Source organism: Bombina bombina, chromosome 7, assembly GCF_027579735.1.
Source record: "Bombina bombina isolate aBomBom1 chromosome 7, aBomBom1.pri, whole genome shotgun sequence".
In the NCBI taxonomy this organism is placed as follows: Eukaryota; Metazoa; Chordata; class Amphibia; order Anura; family Bombinatoridae; genus Bombina; species Bombina bombina.
In genome coordinates this window covers 63,144,647-63,168,699 of record NC_069505.1, presented here as the reverse complement: position 1 = coordinate 63,168,699, position 24,053 = coordinate 63,144,647, and the positions used below count along the sequence as shown (strand labels likewise).

At 36.2% G+C, this 24,053-nt stretch overlaps 1 protein-coding gene across 1 annotated transcript in view; it reads left to right on the top strand.

Moving 5' to 3' along the window:
* LOC128636223 (synaptotagmin-7-like) overlaps positions 1 to 24,053 on the top strand; it is a 990,418-nt gene that overhangs the window by 640,266 nt on the left and 326,099 nt on the right. Inside the window, exons 4-5 of the mRNA XM_053689266.1 lie at positions 13,520 to 13,651; positions 14,225 to 14,443. Coding sequence (XP_053545241.1) covers positions 13,520 to 13,651; positions 14,225 to 14,443 — 351 coding nt within the window. The remainder of the gene's footprint in view (positions 1 to 13,519; positions 13,652 to 14,224; positions 14,444 to 24,053) is intronic.

Below are 24,053 nucleotides of genomic sequence, written 5' to 3'. Positions count from 1 at the left end.
GGACAGAGAGATACGATAATGAAACCTTATCTGAGGTTTCAGTTAACAAAATAGCTTTTTAAAATAAAAAAATAAACCTAAAGTAGCAATTTCCCATCTATTTTATACTTTTATAGTTGATTTAAGAAGTTATTTAAAACACATTAAGGGGTAACCAATTTTACAGTACAATGTTCCTTTAACGCATGAACAAAATATTTTTAATACAGTTACCCACACGTGTACTGCTAATTAGCTTTAAATTAGATAGTACAGTAGTTAAATGGATATGATCTCCAAATTAAAGTGATGCAGCATATCTGTAAAAAGCTGACAGGAAAATATCACCTGAACATCTTTGTAAATAAGGAAGATATTTCACCTCAAAATTTCCTCAATAGCCACATCCCAATTCAAAGGTATTTTTAGCAACCAATCAGGATGCTAGTCCCAGGACCTGCAAGGGAGCATGCATCTGGCATATGCAGGCACAGTAATATTATTTTACTACTCAGTATAATCAGGGCCTGACTGGGAAAACAGACCGGCCCTGTAAATGTTAGAAGACCAGCCCCAGACCCCGCCCCTCCCGGCCCTAGACCCTGCCCCATCCGGCCCCAGACCACGCCCCATCTTATTTTAGAGTTAATTTCAGGGAAAGCAAGAGGACAAAATATTCAAAATATTTTTTAATTAACATTTTATGGGGAGTTAATTTGATCATTCATTTCTGATCTCCAGCACAAGTTTCATTGATTGCACCATAAGAGCTGATTAAAGCTTATTATTTTCAAACACCCCGGTGTACTATTCGTCAAGAGCCATAAATTAGGAAGCTCAATAAACTGATATATTTATTTATCATAGCAAGTGTATGGAGCTATAATGTTTATTTATTTGCATTTCGTTTTCATGTATAATATTGTATTCTATATACTATTATTGCCCAGGGAGATCAGGGGACTATATTTTAAACTGATAAAATAGAACTTACATTGTTACTGTAAAGAAAATGGGTTTATGTGAATAATATTTGCAATAAACAATTACACACAAACATGATGCAGCCCTCCATGTCTACTAAGAGGTTACGAACTTTTATAAGAGACAATCCTTTAACCCTCTCTTTTCTCATAGACCAGCATTCCACTCTAAAGCCCGCCTCTGTCTCTCCAACAGTCTTTCTCCTATTTGTTCATATAAGGTGGATTTACTTAAACTTCTTACCAGAACTCCAGCTTTGGTTAAACACAGAGTAATGTAATGAGTGGCTGCTAATCTATTTTTAGACACCTAGGCAATAATAACTGACTTAGGAGATATCAATTTAATATAGCATTTTTATTTGCATGCATCTACTAATTAACTAAACCTATACTCCACCTTAAGAGGACAAAGGCGGAGTCTTGGAGGCGGGACGGGGTTTAGAATGTTTGTAATCAGACACTAAGGACGTGAGCCAAGAGATTTGCAAATATTTTTGCTGGTAATCAAAATAATTCTCCAGTCTCCAATATGCGCAGCAACTACATCTAATAATTATAACCTAGCTAACACTGTGACTGCGGCGGCCGCTCCGTTCCCAAACGCCTGAGACAGCTGCTCTCACATGGTGACAAATCCGATTACTACCCTACCCATCCATTACATCAAATGCGGCAATTCTGCAAATGCCTGAATGAGGCTGTGGCTGAGCCTGGCTGTCAGGCTGTGTGTAGTGCTGATTGCTGGCGGCTCTGCCACTGCACTCCCTTTCCCTTACAAAACTGTGCTTGCTCTCCACTGCAGCTGAGCTGAGGATTTTTCCCGGTATCCCGGCGGCCCAATCTAGCCCCGAGTATAATTGTTTACTATGGAAGCTCACAAGATCATGAGATCAAAGTAAAGCAAAGTGCAACATCAGCAATGATAAGGCTGATTAACTGGGGGGTTTCAACCTGCAACAGTAGCTGAAGTATAACTGTTTACAGAGCACTTACTCTGGTGAGCTGAAGAAAATTTACAGTAAAATATCTTCCCTTTTTTACATAGAGATGCTCAGGTGATATTTTCCTGTCAGATTTTTGCAGTTATGCTGCATCACTTTCAAGTGATTTAGCATATGAGTATTATGTCCCTTTAAACATGCAATTTTTTTGACCAATTCAAGCTAATATTAACCCCTTCACGCCGTTAGGATTTTCCATGCCGTCCTAACAGCACTCAGCTTTAAGGACAGCGCAGAATGTCCTATCATATACGGCGTCCTGTAGCTTCCCCTTTGGCGGAATCAAGAATTGGACTGAGGGGTGTGTCTTTCAGAGTACGCCGCCTCCCATGATCCGATCCGGGGCTTGAAATCACGCGATCGCATCATAAATCATGTGATTTCATTTTTACTAATCACACTGTAGTACCCGCACAAAGGGGTTAAACAACAACAAAACAAACAAAACTAAAGAAAAAACAATGCACAAAAAGCATTTGTCTGCATAACTCAGTGATAAACAGAGACAACAGGGCTAATGTCTGTCACTTGATATGTGAAAAAATATGTTTGCATTTAAAGGGACAGTTTAGTCAAAGTTAAAGGGGCATGAAACCCCAAATTTTCTTTCAGGAGTTAAAAACCAACATCCCAATTTACTTAATTTTTTTTTTTTCATTATCTTGGTATGCATTGTTGAAAGATCAGCAATGCCCTACTGGGAGCTAGCTGAACACATTGGATAAGCCAATGAGAAGAGGCATATGTGTAGAGGCCACCAATCAGATAGCTCCCAGTAGTGCATTACTGCTCCTGAGCTTACCTTGATATGCTTTTCAACAAAGGATACCGAGAACATAGCTAATTAGAAAATATAAGTAAATCGAAAAGTTGTTAAAAATTGTATTCTCTGTATTGTATTTTTAAGAAAAATTTTTTTTATATCCCTTTAAACTTTCATGATTCAGAAAGAGCAGGCAATTTTAATCAACTTCACAATTTACTTCTATTTAATTTGCTTTCTCGTATTGATATCCTTTGTTTAAAAACATAGGTAGGCTCAGAAGCTGATTAGTGACTGCACATATATTCCTTTTGTCATTGTCTCACCCATTGTGTTCAGCTAGCTCCCAGTAGTGCATTGATGCTCCTTCAACAAAGGATACAAAGAGAATGAAGCAAATTTGATAATAGAAATACATTTTAAACTTGTTAAAAATTGTTTAATCTTTTTAAATCATGAGATATTTTTTGCGTTTTATGTCCCTTTAATTGAGATTATATCAGTAAATAATTGTACAAAGATGTAAATTCAGTGAAAATAATTTAAATACATAAAAAAAATACTTGGATATTTATGTAGATCTAAAATATACCTTCTAATGCCCCAAGTGACCTGTTTTATTGAAGATAGGAAAGAATTGTTCACATATTTGTTAAATATCAGAAAGCAGTGCATACCTCGTCAGCTAATCTTACAAAATGTGACATGAAATATTTCTCTGATAATAATTTTATCTGCTGGCTCCAAACCAATATTGGACTCCCATTGAATCAATTATGCAGAAGCTGAATAACGTATAAAGCACAATTGTTTTCTCATAAATTCACTGACAAGAGATACGGAATCAGGGAGATAAATTAACTAAAGTTTATACCCTGCGTTTTATGGTACAAACAGTGTCTTATATTAAAGGGATATGACATTTTTTTTTCATGATTCAGATAGGGCAAGTAAGTTTAAACAACTTTCTAATTTATTTCTATTATCAATTCTTCTTTGATCTCTTGGTATCTTTTGTTGATAAGCAGGAGCTTAGGAGCTGGCCCATTTCTATTAAGAGTTATCACTGTTTTAGTGTTAACATTTTTCTCTGCCTGTGCATGTGACCTATAGCCAGATATTCTCATTGCACCAGCGTTTTAAATAATGCAGCTGCTCAGATCATCAGTGGGGCTAATATCATGTCAGCAATTAACAAATTGAGTCATTACAAGATGGTACAAGCACCTTAGGCTCTCAGAGCAAGTGTTGTATTTAAAATGCTGGTGCACGGTGCATACTTAAATACACTTTTGAAACAGCTATAGCTTTTATTAGAAGCATTTTTGCTAATGCATGTATATTACACAAATGCTTCTGTACAATACCGAAATGCACCCATGTGGTTTCCAATTTTGGCTGGAATATCCCTTTAAGCTGAAGAGACAATAAACACCTTAAGGTTGTAATAGAAAATACTTAAAGGGACACTGAACCCAAATTTTTTATTTTGTGATTCAGATAGAGCAGTAATTTTAAGCAACTTTCTAATTTACTCCTATTATCAAAATTTCTTCATTCTCTTGGTATCTTTATTTGAAAAGCAAGAATGTAAGTTTAGATGCCGGCCCATTTTTGGTGAACAACCTAGGTTGTTCTTGCTGTTTGTTGGATAAATTCACCCACCAATAAACAAGTGTTGTCCAGTGTTCTGAACCAATAACTGTCTGGCTCCTTAGCTTCAATGCCTTCTTTTTCAAATAAAGATAGCAAGAGAATGAAGAAAATTTGCTAATAGGAGTAAATTAGAAAGTTGCTTAAAATTGCCTGCTCTATCTGAATCACAAAAGAAAACATTTGGGTTCAGTGTCCCTTTAATTCTGCATAGTAAAACTACTTTGCAATATATTTTCATTATTTATTCCCCGCCCCTTCCCTGTAATTTAAAGGAACAGTAAGTTCAAAATTAAGCTTAAAGGGACATAAAACCTTTTTTTTTTCAGTCATGATCCAGATAGAACCTACAATTTTAAACTTTCTAATTTATTTCTATTTTCACATGTTCTTTGTTTTCTTGGTATCCTTTGTTGAAAAGCAGGAAGGTAACATCAGGGACATGCACGTGGTAGCAGAATGTTATACATTAGCAAGAGCACTAGAGGGCAGCTACCTATTTAGATATTTCTTCAAAAAAGTATAACATGAGAACAAAGCTATTTTGCTAATAGATGTAAATTGGAAACTAACATTGTGTGCTCTGAATCATTAAGGAAAAGCGTTGGGTTTCATGTCCTGACATTTAACAACTTACTTCTGTTATTAGTTCTCTTGGTAATTCTAGGTGAGCTCAGGAGTGTGCACATGTATTTTGCCATCTGACATCTGTTAAAGACACGTGCACGCTCCTGAGCCCCTATCAACCTACCTAGCATAACTCTTTAACAAATGATACCAAGCTAACAAAGCAAATTTGAAAATAGAAGTAAATTGAAAATCTGAATCATGAAAGATTTTAAAAGGGACACTGAACCCAAATGTTTTCTTTCGTGATTCAGATAGAGAATTAAATTTTAAGCAACTTTCTAATTTACTCCTATTATCAAATTTTCTTCATTCTCTTGCTATCTTTATTTGAAATGCAAGAATGTAAGTTTAGATGCCGACCCATTTTTGGTGAACAACCTAGGTTGTCCTTGCTGATTGGTGAATAAATTCATCCACCAATAAAAAAGTGCTGTCCAGAGTCTGAACCAAAAAAAGCTTAGATGCCTTCTTTTTCAAATAAAGAAAGCAAGAGAACAAAGAAAAATTGATAATAGGAACAAATTACAAAGTTACTTAAAATTGCATGCTCTATCTGAATCACAAAAAAAAAAATTTGGGTTCAGTGTCCCTTTAATTTTGACTTTACTATCCCTTTAACTCTGAAAATTGTGAAAACTGAAAAAGCACAAAGCATTTCAAAACAAACGTATTTTGACGCGTATATCTCTTTAAAGGGAGAGTCCAGCCAAAATTGGAATCCACATGGATTTTAATAGCGCGATCGGGCGTGCTGTGATTAGACAGTGTGCCTGCGATGCGCTTAGGAGAAGAAAACAGACCCGCTCAGTAGAGCCAGGAGCGGCGTTCTGTTTTTTTTGCGAGATATCTATTTAGCCCTTCACTTTAGAAATCTGGCGCTAGGCTGATGTTATATAATTCTGCACTAGGTGTAGAATTATATAACATTATTTTCTAGGTTTACTGGCCCTTTAATCTTTCATATTTGATAATTTTTTTAGCTGTACTTTATTGGAAGGAGAAAATGTATTACCTTTATAATAACAATATAAATAATTTTATTTAACTAAAACAATAACATTATATTTAATGTGTAATGTTTGCCCCTCCCCCCTCACACTTGTGCAGATCTATTCCATTCCAAGTAATCTTCTATTCCTTGAGCTTCTTGAAACTTAGTATGGGTTGATTCTGTGTACAAAGATTTGCAGGGGAGCAATGGCATTAAAGGGACAGTCAAAATTAAACTTTCATGATTTAGAAAGAACACACAATTTTTAACACTTTTTCAATTTACTTCTCTTATCTAATTTGCTTATTTCTTTTAGTATCCATTGTTGAAAAGCACACATAGATAGGCTCAGAATCAATGAACTTCTGTGAGCTAGCTACTTATTGTCTCACCCGATGTGTTCAGCTAGCTCCCAGTAGAGATTTGCTCTCCTTCAACAAAGGTTACCAAGAGAATGAAGAATGAATTTGATAATAGAAGTAAATCTAAAATCTAAAAACTGTATGCTCCCAAAAGTTTTTTAAAGGGAGAGTATACACTAATTTTCATATAACTGCATGTAATAGACACTACTATAAAGAATAATATGCACAAATACTGATATAAAAATCCAGTATAAAACCTTTTAAAAACTTACTTAGAAGCTCCCAATTTAGCACTGTTGATGAGGTCTATGTTAACAGTGTGTGCCTAGTAAATACATATCTGTATACTTATATACATATATTTCTTTCATATAGATGACAAGAGTCCACAAGCTAGTTACTGATGGGATATACATTCCTACTAGGAGGGGGCAAAGTTTCCCAAACCTTAAATGCCTATAAATACACCTCCCATCTCACTCATACCTCAGTTTTAAAAACTTTGCCTCCTTAGGAGGTGGTGAAGTATGATGTGCTTGATTTCTTCAGTGAAAGGCGCTTCTAAGCATATTGAAGCCCAGTTCCTCTCTAAGTGCAGTGTTTGTCTGAAGGATGTAAAGGGAGTATTGCCTGATGATACCATGTTTTCACCTATAGGAAAGCTTTTCATCAGGCTCTCTGTATATCAGTCGCAGGGATTCATCTGCTGCCTCCCTTTATAGATCGATAATATACTCTTGTATTGTTACCTCTGCTGATATGTTTCAGTACTGGTTTGGCTGTCTGCTATATGTGGATGGGTGTCTTACACGGTAAGTATATACTTTTTATTAATATAAGACACTCTCAGCTATGGATTGGGCACTTTTTAAATACAAGTTTTTATATATTGTTTGTATACGTGCTTTGAGTCAGTATTTCAGTGCTCTTTTTTTTAGCAACTTTTTTTTATTAGTGGCTAAATATTTGTCAGGTTTGGTAGAGTCTGTGAAACATATAGGTTTTTTTCTTTAGCTATTAATTCATTTATACATTTGGAAGATGTGTGTTTTTATGTCTCTCATAACCGCATTGTAAATCCATTCTGTTCAGCTTATTTTTGTTTAAAACTTTTTATATTGCCCAGCAAGCCGTTTTTTTTTTTACCAGCTTTAAGTATAGTAGAACTTTTTAAAAATTTGCACGCAAACGTGCATGTGATGACGCTAATTACATCATGCGTAACATGTCATCTTTTTGCACCGTTTTTTTGGCACCAAATATTTCCCGCCTTTTTTTTAGCGTTATAAGCTCCGCCCCAGCTTATTCAGTGCTCTCAGTAAATGCTTTGAGCGCTTTTTTGTGCAGCATTATTTTTATAAATCAGTTGCCTCTTTTATAATTATTAGCTCTGTGTCCCATTCTCTCAAGCCTGTTATATATGTTATGTATAGGAGCATGGATATAAAATTGCAGTTTTAAAATAATTTTTATTTTTTTTTGTTTTTTGCAATTATGTCTCAAACTGAACCTGCCTCAGATGTTACCATAGGATTTGAGCTGCCTGAACACGTTTCTGCTAAAGCTAAGTATGTTTGTTATATAGAAGCTGATCTTAATTCTTCAACTCAATTATGTGGCTCTTGTTCTGACAATTTGTTAAATGCTGATAATATATATATGAGTACAAATGCACCCACTGTTATTCCATCTCAGTCTAATGTACAAAGTATTCCTGCAGAAATGAAAGATTTTATTGCTGCAGCTATAGAGAAGGCTATTCCGCCTTCAAATAAACGTAAAAGGGTTTTGCAACATTTTCCTAAGCCTAGTGAATTTAGGCCTTCAGCATACTGATTTATCTTCTACTGATGAGGTTTCCTCTGATTCAGAGGATGCCACATCAGAGACAGATATAGATAAATCTTTTTTATTTAAGATAGAATATATTCACTCTCTCTTAAAGGAAGTATTGTTTACTTTGGGTATTTAGGAGTTTAAACCTCATGATGATAAAGTTCTGTCCAAAATCAGTGGATTCAGAATATTATTTCTCAGGGGTATCGAACAGGATTCAGATTAAGACCTCCATGGGAAGATTCTTACTTATCCATGTACCAAAAAAACCAGTAAAAGCTCAAGCCTTTCTGAAATGTGTTTCAGATCTAGAACTTTCAGGGGTTATTGTCCCAGTTCCACAGGAGGAACAAGGATTGGGTTTTTATTCAAATCTATTCATTGTACAAAAGAAGGAAAATTCTTTCAGACCAATTTTGGATCTGAAAACATTAAATTGTTTTGTAAGAGTCCCAACTTTCAAGATGGCGACTATAAGGACTATTCTAACTTTTGTACAGCAAGGACAGTTTATGTCCACAATAGACTTACAGGACGCTTACTTTCACATTCCGATTCATCCAGATCACTATTTATTTCTGAGATTCTCCTTTCTAAACAAGCATTACCAATTTGTTGCTCTTCCATTTGGCCTTGCAACAGCACCATAATATTCTCAAAGGTTCTCGGTGCCCTTCTATCTGTAATCAGAGAGCAGGGTATTGCGGTGTTTCCTTATTTGGACGATATCTTGGTACTAGCTCAATCTTTACATTTAGCAGAATCTCACACGAAACAACTGTTGTTGTTTCTTCAAGAACATGGTTGGAGGATCAATTTACCAACGTGTTTCTTGATTCCTCAGATAATGGTCACCTTTATAGGTTTCCAGATAGATTAAGTGTCCATGACTCTATCCCTAACAGAAAAGAGATGATTGAGATTGGTTTCAGCTTGTCTAAACCTTCAGTCTCTATCATTCTCTTCAGTGGCTATCTACATGGAGGTTTTAGGTCTTATGATTGCAGCATTGGATGTGATCCCTTTTGCTTGTTATAATATAAGACCTCTACAGCTTTGCATGTCTCTCCAATGGTGCAGGGATTATACACAGAAATCCCAACACTTAACTCTCTCTAAATTGGTGGTTAAAGCATCACCTTATTGTTCAAGGAGTCTCCTTTGTTCGTCCTACCTGGACTGTGATCACAACAGATGCAAGTCTCTCAGGTTGGAGAGCTGTCTGGGGGTCTCTGACAGCACAAGGAGTTTGGAATTCTCGAGAGGCGAGATTACCAATCAATATCTTAGAACTCTGTTCTATTTTCAGAGCTTTTCAGGCTTGGCCTCTACTAAAGAGTGAACCATATATTCGGTTTCAAACAGACAATGTCACAACAGTGGCATATGTCAATCATCAAGGGGGCACTCACAGTCCCATAGCAATTAAAGAAGTATCTCTAATACTTTGAGGGTGGAATCCAACTCTTGTCTAATCACTGCAATTCATATCCCAGGTGTAGACAATTGGGAAGTGGATTATCTCAGCCATCAAACTACATCCGGGGGAGTGGTCTCCCCATCCAGATGTATTCAATCAGATTGTGCAGATGTGGGGACTTCCAGACATAGCTCTGATGGCCTCTCGTCTAAACAAAAAACTTCCCATATACCAATCCAGGTCCAGGAAACCTCAGGCGGAAACGATGGATGCTCTAGCAGTTCCCTGGTTTTACCAACCTGCTTACATTTTTCCACCTCTGGTTCTTCTTCCAAGAGTAATCTCAAAGATCATAATGGAACAATCGTATGTGTTTCTAATAGCACCAGCATGGTCTCACAGGTTCTGGTATGTGGACCTTGTCTGAATGTCCAGTTGCCAACCTTGGTCACTTCCTCTAAGATCAGACCTTCTGTCTCAAGGTCCGTTTTTTCCATCCGGAATTCAAATCTCTAAATTTGAAGGCATGAAAATTGAAGGCTTAGTCCTTAGTCATAGAGGTTTCTCTGACTCAGTGATTAACACTATGATACAGGCTCGTAAACCTGTTTCAAACAAATATATCTATTATATACCCGTATATATATATGTTCCACTCATGATTATTCTTGGCATTCTTTTAAAATTCCTAGGATTCTTCAGTTTCTTCAGGATGGTTTGGATAAAGGTTTGTCTGCCAATACTTTGAAGAGACAAATCTCTGCTCTTTCTGTTTTATTTCACAGAAAGATTGCTAATCTTCCTGCTACTCCCTGTTTCGTACAGGCTTTGACTCTTATCAAGCCTGTTATTAAATCTATCTCTCCTCCTTTTGAGCCTATGGGCTCTATTTAACAAGCTTCGTATGGAGCTTGATGGCCCCTGTTTCTGGCGAGTCTTCAGACTCGCCAGAAACAGCAGTTATGAAGCAGCAGTCACAAAGACCGCTGCTCCATAACCTGTCCGCCTGCTCTGAGCAGGCGGACACACATTGCCACGATACAACCCGATCGAGTACGATTGGGTTGATTGACACCCCCGTGCTGGCGGCCCATTGGCCGCGAGTCTGCAGGGGGCGGCGTTGCACCAGCAGCTCTTGTGAATACGTATTCAGCGAGGTCTGGCGGACCTAATCCGCAGTGTCGGATCAGGTCCACCAGACCTTGATAAATATGCCCCTATGCATTCTTTGGACATTAAATTGCTTTCTTGGAAAGTGTTATTTCTTTTGGCTATCTCTTTCTAAATTGTCTGCTCTCTCTTGTGAGTCTCCTTATCTGATTGTCCATCAAGATAAAGCTGTTTTGCAGACTTATTTTACATTTTTGCCTAAAGTTGTGAATTCTAACAACATTAGTAGGGAAATTATTGTTCCTGTATTGTGTCCTAATCCTAAGAATTCTCTTTTAAGATCTTTACATTCTTTGGATGTGGTAAGAGCTTTGAAATATTATTTTGAGGTTACTAAAGATTTCAGAAAGGCTTCTAGTCTATTTGTAATTTTTTCTGGTTCTAGAAAAGGTCAGAAAGCCTCTGCCATTTCTTTGTGATCGGGATGATTGACACCCCCTGCTAGCGGCCGATTGGCTGCGAATCTACAGGGGCGGCATTGCACAAGCATTTCACAAGGAATGCTTGTTCAATGATAAATGCCAACAGCGTATGCTGTCGGCATTTATCGATGTGGGTCGGACATGATCCGCTATAGTAGATCATGTCCGTCCACACATTGATAAATCAGCCCCTTGGTGGTATTTGCATACCTTTACTAAATTTTACCATTTTGAAGTTTTGCTTCTTCGGAAGCAGCTTTTGGTAGAAAGGTTCTTCAGGTAGCTGTCTCAGTTTTATTCTAGTGCATATTATTGAATTTTTAATAAAACTTTATTATTTTTTTGGATTTAATTTCTCAGCGAAAATAGCTGTTTTTATTTTATCCCTCCCTCTATAGTTACTCGTGGACTTCCACATCTTGGGTACTATATCCCATCAGTAACTAGCTCATGGACTCTCGCCACCTATATGAAAGAAAACATAATTTATGTTAGAACTTACCTGATAAATTAATTTTAATTTCGTGGTGGCGAGAGTCCACGACACCAACCAATTTTTTGGGGGTTATAATTTTTTTGTATAAATAACATTATTTTTCCTATTTTAATGCTTTTACTCCTTATACACCTCACTAACTTGGCTATACGTTAAACTGAGGTATGAGTGAGGTGGGAGGTGTATTTATAGGCATTTGAGGTTTGGGAAACTTTGCCCCCTCCTGGTAGAAATGTATATTCCCTCACTAATTAGCTTGTGGACTCTCGCCACCATGAAATGAATTTATCAGGTAAGTTCTTACATAAATTATGTTATTTATGTGTTAATATGTGCATAAACACATATTAACCCATAAATATATATGTATATATTCATATACAGTACATATATATTTACATTTACTGCCCATCGCTGCACGACTTTACCCCCTACACTGTACTAGTTCTCATACCATGTCTCACGGCATGAAAACAAGGCTCTCATTGGAGCCTATGGAAGCGCAAAGCTTCTGTGCAATAGGAACGCGAGATCGCGTTCGCATTGCACCTCACCTAAATTACCAGTGCACATTGGCATTTGATGGTATTTAGCGAAAGCGATATTTTGCGCTCCACTTATGATCTGGCCCAAAATGTGATAATATCATCAAGATAGAAAAAAAATCCAAAAATAATCTTACAGAAACCTCTGGGGGAGCATAACGTTGTGAATGGTTTAATGAAACTAATTTACCCCAAAAAATATACATTACAGCCATGAATATACAACATCTAGCTATATAACATGAAACCAATTTATATTTCAGGGTGAATAATCTTTAGATTATAATGCATATTAAAAAGAAACTATCTTTAGACAGATTTTTGCTCACAAAGCATTTTGTTTTAAAAAAAAAATCCTATTTAAATAAAAAGAAAATCTGATTTCAATTAAAAAAATAACTGATGTTCTCCCCACCCCGATTTACAAGGTGTTTACTGTCCTTTTGCCATGTAAAATATGCAGCAAAACGTCTTTTTTTTTAAATAAGCCTTCTGGGTTTGGGGAATACTAATGACAATACATGATAAGATCACTGGACTTACTGATCTATTTAAACAGACAATTTGATGCTGAACTGCTAGATGCAAAGGGAAATATATTTTGTGTCTTATTGTAATTAAAACAGGGTCTATTTATAGTATCTGAGTACATTTTATTTAAAGGTTAGGGTGAGTGAATACCGTGGATCTTTTAACGAGTGGGAGAAACTGCTTTCCGTCATAAGACTTGCAAAATCTGCTCAGGTCTTTTGGCATCTTGTTAATAAACTGAAGAAGCAATCTAACAGTGCACTTTGCCCTTCTTGTTGGCGCAAATAAAGGATTGCATGAGGGCTCCATAACCTTTTTTAATTAAAAGAACCTCCTGATTCAGATATTGTGCACGTTGACTGTTACACAAAACAGGCTAATTAATTTGTGTTTGGATGTACAAAAGAGGCAAACAGATAGGTGACATGCCTCTGTGACATAATCAATGTTTCTTGCTTGCCTTTAGCCATGGAATCCGCTGCCAGCACTGTCTAGCTATGATAAACTATATTGTATTAATTTCCTCCCCCACAGAACCTACATGGAACCAGAGTGCCTTAATTTCCATTAATTAACAGAACAACACTCTCTCCCATCCCTGTGTGTCCCCCACACCTACAGACCACTCAGTGACACTAATTCCCTTCCTCCTCCATCGCTCCATTCCAGGGATTCCGTTTTTTTTTAGTATTTCTTTTTTTTGTTTTTTTTCTCTTTTTCTGCTGATTTAGTGATCTAGACAAAGACTTTTGGAATAACAATGACAGCACAGCCCACCAGAAATGGAGCTCCTACCCTCCCAAGGAGTTTATCCTAAACATTTCACCTTACGCCCCCTATGGTGACCCAAGACTGGCCCTCAAGTGAGTCTCTCTATTTCCTGGTATGGTCGTATGTAGTGAGTATGTACAACTCCCCGACACCTCTCACGCACTTCCTCCCACCCGCTCCTCTAACCCCCGCTCCACTTCACACCCATGGGCATATAAGCCATGGAGACGAGCAACCCCTCCTAGCTTCCACTAACGGACGCGCCTCCTTCTCCAGATTCCCCAAGCCTCTCTTCCCTCTACATTGTAATGCGAGGAAGGGTTGCCCGTTAAAGCAAATGTGCTGTACATCCGCACTGTGTAGTCTGAATCACTAACACGCCTCTTTCTTCCTGTGGCTGGCTGACTGTCTGGTGCCTTTCCCGACAGATTTTTCCATGTTAACCCTTTGTTGTTTCTTGAGATGTGGAAATTTTTACCGTCATCATTCCTGGGCTGCCGTATTTTCTCCCTCTTCTAACGACAGACGCTTTGAGTTATTTTGTTTCGTTTTGCAGTGCTGATCTCTTTCTCTTTCTCTCTTTCTTTGTGCGTCCTTGTTTTTCCTTTCTGTTGTGTTTCTGTTTATATTTGCGTGTCCTTTCTTTGCACGTGTGCACATCGCAGTGGAACTGTGTTGTCCGGTAGTAAGTCTGCTGCATGCAGTACATCAGGGTTGCTGGATAAAGATGGACGGCTGGGGGACAAGCAATTTCGTGGTGAGAATATGAAGATCAGTATGTCTTCTCAAAGCCACCACAACGAGCAAGGCCTTGGTAAAGCGGGAAGAGGTCGATGGCATACCGTTCAAAGTCACCTAGCATCCGGAAATCTCAGTCGAAACAAGTGAGTTCCAGAAAATCCATCATCAGCCTTTCCATCATCACTCAGTCAGACAGGCAGGGCAACCAAATATTATATAGGGCCTTGTATTACGTACAAAAAGGATTAGCAGGACAGTTTCTAAGCACCAAGTGAAATATTATTATATAAATGTTTACAAAAAAGGGACACATTCATCCACCCAAAACAGTATTCTGCTGAGTACAGATCGGTTACTTTATCACAGCCATCTGATTAGTAATGAATACCAACTGGTCTACAGCTGAAGACTACACAAGAGGTGTAGTAGATTAGCTACACAATCAAGTCACTTTCCTATACATCTGCACAATCATTGTAAGACCACTGGTGTAATAGATTATTTTATAAATAAAAATCTGCACCAGAATTTTAGATATTAGCAGTTTTATAGTATGTGTCCTTTGGTAACTATTATTTTACTATAAACAATCATTTATAATCCTCTTTCTTTATAAATATACAATTTGATGGTTTTTCCTACATGCTGACAAATTACTTTTAGCTCTTATTTTGGGCTAGGTTACAAATTGAGCGCTAATTTATCGCCTTCCTGCAAATAGCCACCCTTTACAAGTGGCGCTTATAAAATTAAGCAGAGACATTTAAAAGGGGGGTGTCTCACAGCGCCCTCTCAGTATATTTCCTTCAAGCTCCCTAAAATCAAGATACCTAGTATATCTTGGAAATAATTAGAAAAGAGTGTAGGATCTAGGGAGCGCCTCGGGATGGGCGAAGGGTAACGAAATATTAAACTAGTATATAAATAGTACACAATTGATTAAGTGTATTAAAATTAAATAACTAAAGTGTAGTTGTATCAGATTTTATTATACAATATATTAACAGCTAAAAATAATTGACCAGTCATACAAAATCTTAACATAAAAACAGTCATGGATCCATGTATCGTAAATTTGAAACTAATAACACACACAAAATATTTCTAATATGAGTAAAACCGTTAAAAAAACGTGGATAAAATCACATAGATATGTTTTTATGTTAAGATTTTGTATGACTGGTCAATTATTTTTAGCTGTTAATATATTGTATAATAAAATCTGATACAACTACACTTTAGTTATTTAATTTTAATACACTTAATCAATTGTGTACTATTTATATACTAGTTTAATATTTTGTTACCCTTCACCCATCCCGAGGCGCTCCCTAGATCCTACACTCTTTTTTAAAATTAAACAGAGATCAGATCTCTGTTTAATTTTATAAATGTGCCCCAAATGCGCCTGAAATCAAGTGTTAGTTTTTTGTTGTTTTTTTAAATCAAGGAAGCATTTATTTAAAAACAAAACAAAACTGCACTCAGCAGTTTATGGGGAATAAAATTGATGGCTGTGGGGTGTTAGAAATAAACCAGCACTGAAAATGTATATGTATGTGCTTATATACATATATATAGTTATGTGTTAATATGTGTATATACACATATAAACACTTACCTTTATATGTATATTGTTATATACATAAATATTTACAATGTGCAAGCTCACGTTCACATTACTGTTAACTTCTAATACCAGTGCATATTAGCGTGCGCTGGTTTTATTCAGTGGAGCACTAATATCGCTTTCGTGAAAGCGATATTTAGCTCTCCACTTGTAATCTGGCCATTTGTCTTTCTGAAGTTATAAAAGGGCTTTGTAGTCAATGGTTTCCTTTGTTTAATCTTAAATAGGGCATTCCATTTAAAAAATGTAATCCTTAAAGGTATAGTAAAGTAAGAATTAAACTAAAATGGATTGGATAAAACGTGACAGCTTTCCAATTTACTTCTATAATCAGTTTTACACAGATTTCTTAGTATTCTTTGTTTTAAGTGAAGGTCAATTTTGATTAATTAGTGCCCAGTTTTTAATAATCCTATTAAAAACAAGGGCACTTTAATTTATCAAAATTGACATTTCACTCTTTTTCTTCAAAAACGTACCTTTTCATTCTGGCAGCCACTCCGGCGATTCCCACGGCCGTCGGAAACCTCTGCAGACGTCAGATATGACGAATCCGGCTTCCTCCAATCACGGCTTCCCCCCAGGGAATCTTGGCCTGATGCAACCCCGTGATTGGAGGAAGCCGGATTCATAATTTTGGACCTGCGAAGACGGCTTGCGACGGGCTGAGGAAGCGCTGCAGCGGCTGCCAGAATTAAAAGGTAAGTTTTTGAAGAAAACAATGAAATGTCAATTTTGATGAATTAAAGTGCCCTTGTTTTTAATAGGATTATTAAAAACCGGGCACTAATTCATCAAAATTTACCTTCACTTTAAAAGTAATCCTAGGTGAGCTCAGGATCATGCATGTGTCTTTAGCCATTTGGCAGCAGTGTTTGCAACAATGTTTATACCAATGGTATACATAGTTACTAACAATGCTTCCATAAGCTCCTATCAACCTACCTAGGCTTTCTCTTCAACAAAGGATAACAATAGAACAAAACAAATTTGATAATAGAAGTAAATTTTCAAGTTGTCTAAAATCTGAATCATTAATATTTACTTTTGACTTTCCCTTTAAATCAATGTTTTCTTATTATGGGCCATTCATTTAGTGTTTTTGCTAGAGTGCTAATTGTGCCAGAAGTCAGTTTTTGCGTGTATTGGGTTGCGCTTGTATTATGAGTTGAAAGTAAAATATTATTACGCTCGCACTAACCCGACGAGCACAAAAAGCCGAACTTAGAATATTGCGTGCGCGATAACCTATTCCATAGCAGTCAATAGAGCAAAAGTGGAAAAAAAAACTAACACCCTACTCGCGCGCAAACCCGATGCTCTAATCCGACATGAAAATATGAATAGTTCACATTCCAATGTCCAATGCATAATAATTTGAAAGAGTTTTTTATTATTATTTTTAATAGTTTATATTTAATATTTGAATAACACACATTGAAGTTAGCAACTCTTCACGTGTGCTAACCCGACCGCATTAGTTCTAAGTTGCGAACCCCAAACATTCCTTTGTTCTTCACATAGAAAATAATGTACTTTTTATTATTAAATATATATATTTCTATATATTTTGGATACTGTTAAGGTAATACATATCTATACCTCTTTGTCTATAGAAATAGGTATAGGTATATAATATATATATACACACACAATAAAAAATGCATTGTTCTGTGTTTGAAGAACATTACAATGTGAAATATTAATTTCACTAGAAATGCTTGTGCAATGATAAATGCAGGCAGCGTATGCTGTCGGCATTTAGCGATGTTGAGCGGACATGATGCGCTATAGCAAATCATGTCCGCTAGACACTTAATAAATGTACACCGAAGGGAGAATGTTAATGCAGTTGCGTTATTCAAAGTTCAACTTTTTACATCGGTCTGGTTTTTGCTTATACACGATTTACTTTCAACTTGTAATATAAGCGCAAAAAGCCTCCGTCTAGCGAAGTTAACGCAAGTGCAAGAGATCTCAATTGCGCTCCACTAGTAATCTAGCCCTTTTTTAAAGTAGAACATCAGTTAGTTCCCTCATTAGGTGCCTTCTGAGAGATAAGACGAATAGCTGTACAGCTCCATATAGCCACCCCCTAATTCAGCTGCTTCTGCCATCGGATTTATTAAATATTTCTAACTTTATTATCTGAAAAATTCACTTTATTTCACCAAATGCACAGCACATACAGGTTTATAGGGATATGGGATTTATTATTAGATGTAAATGTTCTTATGTTTTACTTTGATCTCACATCATCTTAAATATCTTAGAGTATTTTATTATCATGCTATTGCTTGCATATAACTGTACAGGTGTTAAACACATAGTTAAATTCAGCTCCAGGGCATCAAAGCACTACTGAACACATCTGGCTAATCATTGCTTTGCTGACCTTGAGCCTACCTAGGTATGCTTTTCAACAAAGGATACCAAAATAATGGTGTAAATTTGATAATAGAAGTGCATTCTTTAAAATACCAGATCTCTCAACTGTCTCTGTTTGAGAGGAACAGTCCATAATTCTGAGCTCTCTCCTGCTGTCCCTCAGAGACCACCATATGTTTCTCTAATAATTTCTCTGATCTAATATAAACAGGACTCTGTTTACCGTGTTTGCAATAATGTTTGTATTGACACTGTTGCCATAGAATGCAAACACACGTGCACACTCCTGAGCCCCTATCATGCTAACTAGATTTACAAAGGATGCAAAGAGGAAAAAAGCAAGTTTGATAATAATAGAGATATATAGGAAAGTTTTTTAACTTGGCTTATTCTATCTGAATCATGAACGTTTCATTTTGATTTCACTGTCCTTATCTGCTTAATGGTTACTAAAGGAGCAAATGATACCAAGAGAATGAAGCAGATTAAAGGGACACAATACTCATATGCTAAATCACTTGAAACTGATGCAGTATAACTATAAAAAGCTGACAGGAAAATATCACCTGAGCATCTCTACGTAAAAAAGGAAGATATTTTACCTAACAACCTCCTCAGCTCAGCAGAGTAAGTTCTGTGTAAAAAGTTATACTCAGCTGCTCCCAGCTGCAGGTAAAAAAAAATAAAAAAAACGAAGAAATGAACAGCAGCCAATCAGCATCAGCAGTGCAGTGGTCATGAACTCTTTTACTGTGATCTCATGAGAGTTAAGTGAAATCTCATGGGATGTGACTACTGAGGAACGTTTGAGGTAAAATATATTTCTTTTTTACATAGAGATGTTCATGTGATATTTTCTAGTCAGCTTTTTACAGCTATGCTGCATCACTTTCAAGTGTTTAAACATTTGGGTATTATGGCCCTTTAAATAAAACCATGTAAATTGGCAAATTTTTCAAATTACATACACTATCTGAATGAAGAACAAAATGTGAGTTACCTATCCCTTTAAGGGGAAAAACAACATTGTAATTTTGTTATTCACATCTAGTGCCTTTTTAGGGTTAAACATATTTACTTCGAAATAAATTGAACTACTGGTATATGAAATAAAACTTTAAAAATGATAAACTAATAGAAATGAGAGTAGAACAGAATTAATTTAAAGTATTGTATGTGGAGTCCCTAAGAGACAAATGAATATTGATTGTCTATAACTGTAATATATATATTGCTTCTCACTGCTGCTTCAAGGGACTGTGACGCTATAATATTAGAAGAAGAGGAAGAGGTGGGAAAGAATTATGGTTTAAAAAAATAAAATGATGCATAAAAAATAAACACAAAGTGCAATTGTTGGAGATTGAAAGGTTTCTATGTTGCTGAGGGGTGAAGAGAGAATCCCCAGGTAAAATAATCTCTAAACACTGCAGACTCCAGAAACTGTCAGGTGACTTTGTAAACTGCTGGAAAAAACAATTGTTTTCTTATTGTGCCCTGCTGGGGGGGGGGGGGTTCTTTGTATTAGCTGCTTTTGTATGAGAGATGATTGAAAGTATTAAATGTAAAATGTCTACCAGGTGCATAGCTTGACCTTACTGGGCCCCAAGCAAAGGCTGTGATGGGCCCCCATTTCAACAGTGTCATTTATGATCCTTTACAGGAGGAGCAGTCACATAAAAACAAGAGTAGCTACTTCTCTGTCACTATAAATCATCCTTCCCCTGAGTTAGTCTGTACCAGATGCCATGCACTTCTTGTACAAATAAGGTGGCACCATTTTGTAAACCATAAAGGTAAATCCATACACTGTGAGCCTTTTTTTCCATAGGTGGACACACAGAGGGACCAGACATGATGCAGGTGACACCAGCCCCCCCCCCGCCTCCCTATAGCAAAACCAGAACCCCTAGAGGTTCCTGCCCTCTCTACATTGAAACCTTTGTAGCTCCGCCCCTGATATCAATAGTCTTAAGGAAAGTGTGGAGATCCCTGACAAGTTTTGGGATGAAGCAAAATGCATCATCTCAGAGCCTTTGAGCCACTGGTACTAGTTTAAAACAAACAAACTACCCTTACAATGATATGAAAACTACCCAGGTGCTGAAACAAAAATGGTCCAGCTCCTAAGCTTTACATTCCTGCTTTTTAAATAAATAAAGATAGCAAGAGAACAAAGGCAAATTGATAATAGGAGTAAATTAGAAAGTTGCTTAAAATTGCATGCTCTATCTGAACTATTAAAGAAAAAAATTTGGGTTTCATATCCCTTTAAAGGTAAAAGTTAGTGCAAATGAATCTTTCATGATTTAGATGGAACAGGCAATGAAAATAAAGTTTTTTAGATATAATAGGCCATTTTAATCAACTTTCCAATTCACTTTTGCTTTTTACATTGGTTTTTTCATATCCTTGTTTGAAGAGATAAGAGGAAGGCTCATAGGTGCTCAGGAGCATGCATGTTTATTTTACTGTCCTATGACAGCAGTGTTTGCAACAATGTATAACACGGCTACAAACAATGCTGCAAACACTGCTGTCATAGGACAGTAAAATAAACATGCATGCTCCTGAGCACCTATGAGCCTACCTAGATTTCCTAGATACTAAAAGAACAAAGGAAATATGATTATAGAAGTCAGTTTAAAAGTTGACTGACCCTTTAAATTTGATAAGATATGTAATTAGATTTTTTTCTTAAAGGGACATTAAATACTTTGAGTCAATAATATAAAACGATAAATTGAATGTATTTATATAACAATTCTGCAATTTGCTTTCATTATTTTTCCCCCTTTTCCTGTAATTCCATTCTGAAATTGTGAGCTTTTCAGTTCCTGTTAGAAATGTAAGTGCAGAACACTGTTATATTCCACACAACCATTGGCTGCACACTCTAGTGACCTATTTATAACTGTCCCTAATTGGCCACAGCAGAGAAGGTAACCTAAGTTACAACATGGCAGCTCCCATTGTTTTATAGACACTAAAACTTTACACTTATTTTGTCACTTTTTAAACAGCTAATGAAACATTAAAAATACATCTACATGTTATTCACAGACTAATCTTTTCTTTGATGCTTCGTTCTATCTAGAATTTATTTAGAGTTTAATGTCCCTTTAAGAAGACAGTAATGTCGAAATTAAACTTTTCATGATTCAGACGGAGCATAAAAGTTTAAACAACTTTTCAGTTTACTTCTATTATTTAATTTGCTTTATTCTCTTGGTACCCTTTATTGAAAAGCATATCTAGGTAGACTCAGGAGCAGCAATGCACTACTAGGAGCTAGCTGCTGATTGGTGACTGCACATTTACACTGCTTGTCATAGGCTTACTGGATGTGTTAAGCTAGCTCTCAGTCATGCATTGTTGCTTCTTCAACAAAGGATATCAATAGAAAAACGCAGATTAGATAATAGAAGTAAATTAGAAAGTTGTTTAAAACTGCAGGCTCTATTTGAATGCTGAAAGTTTATTTTTTACTTTACTTCCCCTTTAAATTGAATTATAAAAGTTTAAATCTTAACGTATAAGTCCCTTTTAAAGGGACAGTATACAACAATTTTCATATAACTGCATGTAATAGACACTATTATAAAGAAGAATATGCACAGAAACTGATCTAAAAATCCATTCTAAAACCTTTTAAAAAAAATACTTAGAAGCTCCCAGTTTAGCACTGTTGATGAGGTTAGGCTGGGACACCCATTGAAAGGGGCTGAAAAAGCAGGGAGAGCAGACCTACCCCCTCTCCTGAATATTAAAAGACAGATTATGCAAACAGCAGCTGCAGGGATCTGTAGACTTGGGTCTACATCTGATACTTTGGGGCTTGGTTAGGAGTCTGCAAATCAGCACAATGTTATTACAAATAATAAAGATGGGCTATATGAATGGATCATCTACAAAACATTTATGCAAAGAAAAATCTGTTGTACAATGTCCCTTTAAAGGGATAGTCTAGTCAAAATAAAAAAAATCATGATTCAGATAGAGCAGCAATTTTAAGCAACGTTCTAATTTACTGCTATTATCGATTTTTCTTCGTTCTCTTGGTATCTTTATTTGACAAGAATGTAAGCTTAAGAGCTGTCCCATTTTTGGTTCAGCACTTGAATAGCAATTGCTGATTGGTGGCTACATTTATACCTACCCAGGTGCTGAACCTAAAATGGGCCGGCTCCTAAGCTTAGATTCTTGCTCCTTCAAATAAAGATACCAAGAGAACGAAGAAAATTTGATAATAGGAGTAAATAAGAAAGTTGCTTAAAATTGCTACTCTATCTGAATCATAAAAGTTTAATTTTGACTAGCCTGTCCCTTTAAGCTACAGTAGGCATCAAACACGTTTTTTGTTTTGTTTGATTCAAACGAGGGTTGTCTGTCATCTGTCAGACAAAGGCACCGCTAGTATTCCTGACAAATGTATCAGCAGTGCAGTTAAAGAGCATTATTCATTAGGTACCAGAATAGTAAGATCGGATAAAGTGCATTCTGCAGTATTCAGAGGAACATCAGTCTAGTGAGGAAGAGTTTACCTGGGGGGTTCCTGCCATCACTCCTACACACACACACGTTAAGCAGTTATTGTCTCGTTGGTGGTTGTTCTATATTATTCATTTATATGAATCATTTCTTTTGTTCCTTTTAAAAGGGCTATAAAGAGTATTTTTAAAAAGGCAACCTGAGAAAAGCTTACACACAAGTGATTGAAAAAGCCGCTCAGACTGTTCGAATGAAGAAAATAAAAACACGTTTCTCATGAAAAGCTCTTAAATCCAACCGTTTGATACCAAAACCTCTAGGTGACATTTAAAATGTATGTGAAAGTCAAAATTACACTTTGATGATTCAGATAGAACATGTCATTTTTAAAAGACTTGTATTATCACATTTAATTTATTCTCTTGGTATCTTTTGATGAAAAGTATACCTAGGTAGGTTCAGGTGCAGCAATGATGTACTGGGTCCTAGCTGCTTATTGGTGGCTACAACGTTATGGCTGTGCAAAAATGTAATCACAAATAGTACTTAAGCACAAATTAATTGCATAATTTAATATAAATTTATTTAGGGCTAGTATACAAGTGGATCGCATATTTATGGCATGCCCGTAAAGCAAATTCGCCCATTTACAGGCGCTCGATAAATAACAAGCAAGCTCACGGTAGCAATTAGCGCTGCAAAAATTAACCAGAGTTCAGACCTCTGGTTAATTTTAAAATGTTCCCCAATTGCCTCCAAAATAAATAGTTTTGTCCAATGTTATGGTTAAAAATGATGACCATCTTTATTTTTTATAATATAATTGCACAAAGCTGTTTTAAGGTATTAAAGTGAGCCCGGTGTGGGGCACTGAAAAGTGCCTTTAAATTGGGGTCTATGGGGACTGGGGGTTCCCTGTAAATATACAGTATATGTATATGCTTATATATATATATATGTATGTGTTTAATATCTGTATATACACCTATAAACACATAAATATACAGTATATGTATATGCTTATATACATATATATGTATGTGTTTAATATCTGTATATACACCTATAAACACATAAATATACAGTATATGTATATGCTTATATACATATATATGTATGTGTTTAATATCTGTATATACACCTATAAACACATAAATATACAGTATATGTATATGCTTATATACATATATATGTATGTGTTTAATATCTGTATATACACATATAAACACATAAATATATAAGTA